At 40.6% G+C, this 10,187-nt stretch overlaps 1 protein-coding gene across 1 annotated transcript; it reads right to left on the bottom strand.

Moving 5' to 3' along the window:
• Positions 1–455: 455 nt before the first annotated feature.
• Positions 456–6,130, bottom strand: dusp5 (dual specificity phosphatase 5). Its single transcript, XM_026170332.2, has 4 exons — positions 5,119–6,130; positions 4,031–4,170; positions 3,221–3,440; positions 456–1,249 (listed from the first exon to the last, which is right to left on the bottom strand). The coding sequence occupies exons 1-4, from the start codon at positions 5,480–5,482 to the stop codon at positions 843–845; spliced, it is 1,131 nt and encodes a 376-aa protein (XP_026026117.1). The 5' UTR covers positions 5,483–6,130; the 3' UTR covers positions 456–842.
• Positions 6,131–10,187: the final 4,057 nt, after the last annotated feature.

The raw sequence follows: 10,187 nt of genomic DNA, 5'->3' as shown, positions 1-10,187 counted from the left end.
TGTTGTATTAATGATTATCAAAATTATTTATAGTGTCTTTAAATAACAGTGCAGACAGTTTTCTACCAGGAATTTTGACTGTAATTATTTTCTAGTAGTTGATGTCTCAAAATTCTGATTAAAATTGGTTTAAGTTTTCTATGAAAGCGACAAGTTTCATCGCTTTCATAGATTATGCATAAAAAATACGGCTGTGTGGAAGGCGACTATAGGTACGAAATACATGCAAGGCTTCTGATCTAAATATACCTCTAGTCACAAGGGCCAGCTCTAAGCCACTGTAGGTGTCACTATTGCCTCTACTGCTGCATTTATGCCTGTCTAGACAGGATTTATTATCTAAACCCATAAATATTGGTCATTCCTTTGTCTTGTTTTTATGAACATGTTTATGTTGGCTTGAATGAAAAAGGGCATTTGCCACATGCACAATAAAAGATTACACGGCAACAATGTTTTTTGCAGTGAAAACATTTATTAAACACATATTTGTATCCACATTATTGAAAAAACGGACCATCATTTTCAAATAAATTAGGTTTAAATGCCTGACCATGTTTGTGAGTAGGCAAATGAATCACAATATCAACCTAAGGCATGTATATTGCAGTTTATCACTGTGCTGTGTTGTTTCATCGCTGCAGTTCAGAAGACAGGAAAAAAGCATCAGTGTCTGTAGCCCATGGATTTCATAGGCTTCAAGTCCTATTATGAATACAGTTGTCTTTGACTCTTCTTTGTGTCTGTGGCTGATCTCCAGTCTATCTGCTCTGCCGGAGGCACACAGAGAGAGCGTTGATTTTTATATTTTCAAGTAAGACTACAAGCAGTCACAGTTTATTTTAAGGCAGTGCAGTTATTGGGCTCAGTTTGAACTGGTGGTGGACTGGGGACTGCAGGCAAGAGGTAGGGAGGGTGAACACAGACGGCTCAAAGTTTTTGGTGTTGAAGGTAGTGGCAAAGTCATTGGCAAAAAAGGAAGCGGACTCCGAGACACAGGGCGTGGCCGGTTCAGGTGTGGCAGCATGAACCGGTGCATTGGACAGCACCTCGGACTCAAACTGAAGCAGCTGACCCATGAAACTGAAGTTTGGTGAGATGACTGCCCGGCGCTGCTTGATGATGTCGAAGGCTGCATCAAGCCGCAGCTGCTGGGTCCTCATGATGTAGGCCATGCAGATGGTAGGTGAGCGAGAGATGCCTGCTTCGCAGTGTACCAGGACCTTCCCCCCTGATTGCTTCACATGATCTGGAAGAAAAAGGGAGGAATCTGGTGAGACAGTGACATATTTCTCTTTCTTTAATCATCAGCATAAGAAAACCACACATCAAACTGATTTCAAATCAGGAGTTTGGAACAGGAAAGAAATTTAACTGGGCTATTATTGTCTAGTCGATCACTCTCACTATATTATAGGAACACTTTTCCCCAAATATTTTATCTCTCTTTCTTTCTCATGAACATCTAGTTTGCCACATTTATTTTGTAGAAAGAAATGAGCACACGTCATTTGCTACTGTAAGTGGCACACACAGAGGCACGTGGGAGGCTTGACTTAGTCACAGAGTGCAGCTGTACATGTGATTTGTTTTCTGCTGCACCACTGTGGGGGTGCTGGGTGCTGCTGTGGTGTTCGCTGTGGCAGAGAGAAGTGTATTCTAATTTGGAGCCGCCTCGCTCCTACATACTCGTCAGTATGTTTTAAGGCCTACACACGAGTTCACTTTCACACATCTGTCTAAATGTCCTTCGCAACACGTTTCAAGAATTCTTAGAAGCAAACACCCACATGTCTTCTTTTCTGTCTCGCATCTAAGTCTGATCTACATATTGACACTTAGTTCCACGAGCCGGTAACGACACCTACACATCACCTCGTCCACTAAGCAGAAACATTAAGGGCCACTTCTGTGCGTTTATGAAGGAGAATGACTGATTTCTGACTGCTCTGATTCCCGATAAAACCACATGAATGAATAATGAACCTTCATCTGGAGAGGAGGGTGCTATGAGAGCGGGGCAGCAGCAGCAGTGGGTGTTTTAATTACCGTCCTTTGGCTGGAGATGTCATGGCATGCTTCAACCGCTGTTTTCACCCACGAGGTCAATAATATTTATTTTCTCCTCTCCGGTTTACATCACCCGCTTGGTCGGAAGGGTTTCCGATTTATTGATTGATTTTATGAGACCAGCAGCCCGTGTCTAATCAGTTAGCGTGCCTGATGAAATGTTGAGGCCCTCTTTGAATGTAGGCTAAAACTGCCTTATGTAATGGACAAGATATTTAAACACACCCTAAATGTAGGCTGCATCCCCAAACAGTGCACAATACTATCCAGCTAATACAGGTCAGCCAAGCTGCTTGTGGGTAAGCTTTGTCCTTGGTTATGCCTGGATATAAATAGCCGCCAGCACATTTTGTACATCTTTTGCTGTTGCTGCTATTATCCGACACCTCTCTCCCTCCCACGCACTCTCTTTTCCTCTGTAACACATTTGCTGCCCTGCTGGCCACAGGTCCACCAATGAGTCCCTCTTGCTAACAAAAAAACTGATGTCCTCCCTCATTGTGTAGCTGTCATTAATCCTCCACCCAACCATCATAAACAATGCTGTTGTGCATGCATGCACGTATGTGTGTGTGCCAGCCAGCCCCCAGCCTCCTACACCCGGTCATTACTAAACACGTACAGCTCACCCAGTTGTCACACTGACTGGCCACACCCGGCACCATGTGATTTGGCCAGCATGGGATTGTCTTTTTCAAGGAAAGAAGGGGGGGAGGTCGGAAGGGAACGGGGGAAGTGAGCAAATCCTGAATGAAAGCAGACAGGCAGTATATGTTGGTGGGGGATTGAAGGCTGGCGATTAACTTAAACTGATTACAGCCGGGTTTCTTATAGCCCTCTATTTGTGAATGGCAGCAGGTGAGCAGCACCGATAAAGGGAGGCTATTTGAAGACAAAGACGCATTTCAAAAATAAATGCATCCATGTATAGATATCTCGCTCACTCAGCGTGGGTATTTTTGAGACTCCTTGGGGTGAAGCTGGATTATAAATACATATAGACCGAGGCTAATGTTGGTCTATTTATTCCCTTTCCTAGCATGGTTTGAGCATTAGTGAGTCAGCCGTATTCTAAGATAGCAAAACATCTCAAGGCAAACCCTGTGAAGCAGAAATCAACAGTTAAATGCATTTACTCTCCTCAACTCACCTATAAAGTCTATTGCCTCCTGGAAGTGGGAGCTGATGTCGGCCATGTGGCTGTCCTCCACAGGGATCCACTTGTAGTCATAGTGGCCCTTGGCCGGCTGCAGGTCCCTGCGTGACACGTTGAGCAAGGCTGTGATGTGAAGGTCGCTGAGATAATCCTGTCTGGAGGCATGGTAGGCACTACCGAGGTAGAGGAAAGGCAGGATCTCTACTGGTTTACCCTGAGGAAGGAAAAGAGGGAGAAAGCGGAGACATGAGTCAAGCTCACGACACACAGCTTCGATCGCCAGATTTATCCATCTGCTATGACACAACCATTGTCCAAGCAGGAACATCCAAACACCTGCCAGCCGATCATTACAGTCATTTGCAGACAAAATGGACGCAGGATGCTAGAGGAATTCCCCGGTATTGAAAGAGCCCATAATGCATCAACCAGACACAACAGTGTTCTTTGAAATCTAAACTAGCCACATGTTTTCTATTTGGTCAGTGGAAATAATAGCAGAAAGGTCAGGGATGAAAGGCTGTCTTTTCTATGGGGTGTCCTGATATCAGCTGGGCATCATGCTGTCTTTATAAAAAGACCGGGGAGCAGCGAAGGTCATATAATATCATATGTAAGTTGAGAAAATGTTTTGATGTGCCAAAAATAAAATTCTCTGATGTCAGCATGCGTTGAGCGTGCCTGTGTGTATGTATCTTTTTAGATTAAGTTTAAAAAAAAAACTGGCAGTGGCTTTGTGCCCCGTGGTCCTGTAGGAGAGATGGTGGGAAGTACTGCATTGTACGCTAAAGGGTGTTTCCATACCTGATCATAATCTGGTTTGTGGTGTGAAAGCTTCTCGCTGTGGTTGCTGACTCTTTTCTCGGTTTCACTTCCGCTCTGGTCAATGGTTTTCACCTCAGTGCAAAGTTCAGGGTATTGAGAGTGGAAATTCTCGAATCCTCCTGAGAGAAGCAGTCAAAAAAAACCCCCAAAAACAAACAAACACACTTTTAATAAATGAGCTTACAATAATTCTGCCTCCTCCGACCAACACCACAAATCTTGTGAAATGGCAGCGTTTATGAAACAGACTTAGCACCGGATTATAACCTCTATAACCTGATTACAGACGCGTAATTAATTACAGGAGCCCGCAGCGAAGGACCGGTAATCGATTTAGGCCAACATTCTGAGGACGCACAAGTGACAGACGGAGATGGATGTGTTTAAACACAAACCCCGGGGGATTTGTTTAGCCTAAAGAGGTAGTGCGGATAGGGAGGGGTGAAATTCTTCGTTTTATCAACGAAAGCAATTGCACCACCAATTTGCTGGCGTTTCTCTCGCACTGACTCATCCGCTCCACTGACGCACGCAGGACATCTACAGTATGTCCAAGAAGTAAAAGAAAATGTCGGCTACTCTTAACACAGGCAAAAGGGGCGAAGAACTGCCCCGAACAGTACCAGTGTTATCAGGGAAAAAATAGACTAAGATTAAATATTAAAGGTTTCTTTCTGCCCTTTCGTCTCCTTTTGAAATAAAATCACAATAACTTCTTAATATTTCATTTAGTCAATTATAAGGATACATTTTAGATTATAACAAACAATATTTACAATTTGTCATAATAATAAAAAAGATTTCATCTTTAAGTCTGTGCCACAACAACATACAAAGCCATAAAAGATATAAAACTGACTCTGAATTTATATCCCCACAAATAAAAATATGGACGAATTCAAAACTCTTATGAAATAAAATAAAATAGATTAAATGATAAAAACAAACAAATATAAAACTGAGTTGCCTTAATGGCTTTTTAAAAGGTCTATTTAGTAAAAAAAAAAAAACTTTCCGACTTTTCTTTTTGTCTATATTAAAATAATTCATCTCGCCAAATCTCTCACCTTTCAAGAAACAGATGTTGGCCCCGCTCGCAAGATGTGACAGGGTGTTTATTACTATTTGAGCTACGCTGTCCTTTTTCAGTTTTTGCCAGTGGGACGTCCGGTCATCCAGCGCTACTATAGCCGAAATGCTCCCTTCCCGAAGCCTAAACAGAGCTCTCTCATCCGGGATGACAAACTGCAGGGGCACCGGTCCTCCTCGGGATCTCCGGACTACCACTGAGTTAAGATTAACATTGACTGAGCCTTTGATATTAGAGTTCGTGAATGAAAAATAAGGTCGACAGTCCACAATAAGGCAGCTTCCATACTCCTTCCTGATGATTTTCCTCAGACGCCGGCAGTCTATGCTAGAGACCTTCATTTTGATTTGTTGGACTTGTTTTTATTGCCTAAAAAATTCAACTGATTACTCCTGAATACGGGCGAGAGAAGTGCCCGCGCCAGTGCCTACATTTCCTCCAAGGGGATTCCTGCCGATCAGTTTTATGTGAATGGAACCTCCGGAGCAAGACGTCACGAACCATATATGGACACCGGCGCGGCGCGATGGCAAGAAAACACGCCCACAGCTCTGACTCGACTGTGTGACTCCTCCCGCGGCCCTTGTAAACACGACACCCCGATTACAACTGCGGTGAATTTGATTCAGCCATTACTCACAGAGTGTCCTCTGCCTGCACCTACACCTGTCCTTTCATTATTTTCAGGTTCCACTTCGTGTTCAGTGACCATTGAAAGGACACAGAGGCAGACGCTTTAAAGGGATGACCCTACAGCTCACTGCACAAAATAAAACGAAAGGGTCCCACACGGCCAAAAAAAGATGAAGTGTTTTGGAGGAAGGATATCAACCATAACATCCAGAAATACGAGTGCAACACAAATGTGCACCTTACTAAAGCCAGCCTATTAAACGACAACCATACAAAATGTCTGAAATAGAGGTGCAACTATCATTTCATTAACCTTTTACTGCTTTCTTTTGTCTGACTAATTAAAGCTTAGTTAAGTATGAGCATTATAAGTATTCATTTTCCTCTTTTTCAGCTAAACTTGTTAACAAAAACATCATGTAGTTGTTTTTGCAATTTAGAGCTGTGCTTTCCCGTAAAAGTATGCCCTTTTCATGTGTTTTTAATGTTTTTTTATTGCCTGCAGCAGTTTATCCAACATGATTTTCCTCTACAGGACACAATTAAGCGACCTTAAACCGAGAAAAACAAGAGACGCAATTGTGAGTCAGCTGTGAAATCTGATTATATCTGCTGCTCTGGATTAGAAGGTTCCTGGTTCATACCCTTGCTGGGGCCTTTCTTTGAGGAGTTTGAATGTTTTCACCAGAGTGAACAAAGTAGCCCACTCTATGAATGCATGGTTAAATGTGACATGTAGTCTGAAGTACTTTGAGCGGTCAGTAAGACTACAAAAGTGCTATATGAATATGAAATGATTTCAATGAATGTTGGTATCAATTAAGTGGAAGCAGAATGACAAAAGCCCGCACCAAACCCATCACATCAAATATCCAGAAAGAATTCTTCTCAGTTGCTTTAACTGATATCTCAAATGTTGTCAAAGCAAAATGCTATCACACAGAGGTAGCACTTCATAACACTCCCCACAAGTTTTTGCGTAATGTGGCGAAATTTCCCATGTTATTGTTCTCGATTTTGAGTGTAGTTTTTTACCTAACATAATTATCAGTAAGTAAAGTTCAATGGGGAAGCAACATTCAGTAAAACTGCAGTAAATTTCTCAGTAACTTACAGGCAGATAGATAACAACAAGTTACTATAAAATCTTTAAGTTATATATTACTCTATGTTTTTTTTTACACTACTACTTTATGTTTATTTACAACGCTATATCTGCATGATTTCTTCATTTTCACAAGTTGTAAAGAAAATGATTTAAAAATTATGCTGCTATTTACTATTTCTAAGAAACAAGTACCTTTAAGATATTTAAAATCAAATGATACACTGATTGTACCCAAAGTAATTTTTCAAGTATTGATTAATTTCGACATTATGCAGGGGTCTTTGCAGATCTGTGGACATACTAAAGACATTCCAATAATGTCATACTGTAGTAAACTTCAGCTCTAAAGTAGGTCTAAACTACATCTTTAGAGCTGAGAGCTTCAAATGCAGTTTTAAAAATATGCCAAACAATTAAGAAATAAATGCAAAACAAATTCACATAACTCATCACAAGGCTTACAAGTAACAACATTTACACCAAGAGCAAAAGAAAACGGTTCATACGGTGCATGTTTGTGAGTAACACACCTACTCTACTGTAAATACCTAAAGAAGAGTTTTCTTTTCTTTTCTTTTTTTCTAAAGGCTACGTGAGAATAATCTTCCATGTAGTATTCAGCAATGTAGGGAATGTCATAGAGAGCTCAGACAAAGTAGCTGACAAACACAACCTCTAACTTCCGCTTACCATGTAAAACCCAGTGAACCAGCGTTATATCCTCCCAACATCCCTGGTCTTAAAATCCTAATCCCACAAATGAATTAACAAGTTTAAACGTCACACTGTCTACACTCACATGACATGCAAACAATCCTGACACACTGCTCAGGACTGTGTATGAGTATTGTTTACATTTGCACATTTGGATTTCAATATGTAGCTGTGACTGTCTGCAGCCCTTAATCCAACCGAAACCTTTTTGGATTGAATGTATGTCATACTTGGTGTATGAGTACATGCAAAAGAAGAACCAACACCCTGAAGTAGAATACGTTCATTGGTGACTTTGTTATTTTTTCTGAATCTGCTAAAGATGAGAAAAGCATAGAAATTAGTCAAGTGTTATGTATACCACTTTTTAAATCCAGAAACAAACCAGCCGTACATAATGTAAAGATGGGACACGGACAGCCTCTTTGGGTAAATGAACCTAACAAATAGGTGTTACATCATGTTGTGTCTGCTGCATGAATGAGTGGGAACTAACAGAGCAAAACAGAGCAGCAGTCAACAACAGAAATATGACAAACGCGCAGACAGTGAAACAGACGCAGTGGCAGACACAGATGGACTGACACTGTGAAAGAACAAAAACAAAACTATCTCTATGTGCCCCATGACAGAGAGAAAAGGACCTAGCCTAGATAGATAGATAGATAGATAGATAGATAGATAGATAGATAGATAGATAGATAGATAGATAGATAGATAGATAGATAGATAGATAGATAGATAGATAGATAGATAGATAGATAGATAGATAGATGCTGGAATGGCAGCAGAGGATTAGAGGTGACAGCAGGCAGCGTGCCATATGGTCTGGTCTAATCTTGGCTTGTGACATCACTGCTGATGAGTGGGGAGGCCCGCCATCCGTTTCCGAGCCCTCATTTTATTATGGGTTTTGTTAGAGTAGCTGTAAATAACAACAGTGGACCCATGCGAGCCAGGTAAACAAGAAACATGTTCTCAGGCCTTTCTCCTCATCTCTTTCCTTCCATCTCTCTGCTCTTGCTCTCTCACATGGATGGTCTATGTCCATACATATCACTCTAATAGGATTGCTTCAGTATATAATTGGCTATGTGTTATAGATAATACATTAAGGAAGCAGGCAGGCAGCTTTTAAACCACAGTGTTGCTTGCACAGCGACCTGTAACCGGAATTAATTTTGATGCTCAAGATTTAATTGAATTGTTAAAGCATGCACAACTACTGTGCTTCTGTTACAGTCAACAAAATCGGATTCAAAATAGATTACACACACAAACTAATTAATATAAATACAGAAATAAAGTTAAGAAGAACTGTGGGAACAGAAACAGAAAGAAATCTCCTCCTCACAAATTACTTATTATTTCATCTAACTCACCGTCTGGATGAAGTACTATAACTTTAAAAAGACACAAGTTTGAATTTTGCTAAAGAGATTAGCTTTTTAGTTTGTCTGAATGTTGGATTGTTGGTTGTAAAATACAAAACATTTAAGGCATAAGGCTTTGTGTCTATCTTCACAGTGATAATCTTTTCTGTCCACCATTTTAAAATGTCAGCAATCTATGGTGTTTAGTGCTTTTCTAAACTTTGAACTTAAGGTTTGTCCACTTCCTTATGTGTTTACTGTAATCTGACCGCACTATTTTGTGATTTACTGACTCTGGGAAAACAGTTGTTCTACCTTAAGAGTGACTGAGTATGATTTCTTACTGTTTTATTAGTGAAGCCTAATCCAAAATTGGGGATCTAGAAATGCTTCTTTACATCATTTGTTGACAGAACTGCGCCGTGTGTGTTTTTGTGCTTGAACAAGAATTCATTTTTTTTTATATATACCCTGGACAATAAGTGTTGGCCACACAGCATATGTATGGAAAGCCACTTCCTGTTCAGAATGTCCCTTTTTACACGTGACTTCTAAAAAGAACTCCTACACAATAGGTTGCCTTCGCAGGAACGTGTACCCCTCTCACCCCCACTCACCCTTCCTCCTTTCTCGGCTCCACAGGTGCTTCCTGGTTTGCTGACAGAGGCTCCAGATTGTGATGCAGTTTCCCAATAAGTCCCACATTACTCACCTACCACTCAGCTGACCATGGAGTGAAGCAGGTTGGAATTCAACTCTTCTATCAAAATAACTAAAAGATTGGCCTTTTGTCTAAAACTAAAATCAGAAATTTAATAGAGTAACTTCTGGTAATGCCACCCACAGAATTATATTTAAAAAATGCCTTCACAATGAACTAATCAACTAGTGTTTCTCAGACTTCTTCTGGTATGCTCCAATTCAGAAGCCAAAAAAAGCGTATGCCCCCCTGTTGCATTTAATCATTAACATTAAAAAGTACTAAGTTTAAAGGTTTATCATCATTAGCATCAGCAAACTCTTTTTTTCTTGTACCACCCCAAAAATCACATTTACTCATCTTAAGTTAACTTCATATTTTTCACCTTGGTCTCTCATGAATGTAAACATGGTGCAAAATGCGGGAACTTCTTGCTGAGGATTTCTGACTGCTGAATGATACTTAACATTACATTTTTTTGCTTTGATCTTATGGTTTTCTTTTTGAATTAAAAGTTT

Source organism: Astatotilapia calliptera, chromosome 6 (assembly GCF_964374335.1).
Source record: "Astatotilapia calliptera chromosome 6, fAstCal68.1, whole genome shotgun sequence".
Taxonomy (NCBI): domain Eukaryota; kingdom Metazoa; phylum Chordata; class Actinopteri; order Cichliformes; family Cichlidae; genus Astatotilapia; species Astatotilapia calliptera.
Note: the sequence above shows the minus strand (reverse complement) of the source record. Positions and strands in the feature narration are given on the sequence as shown.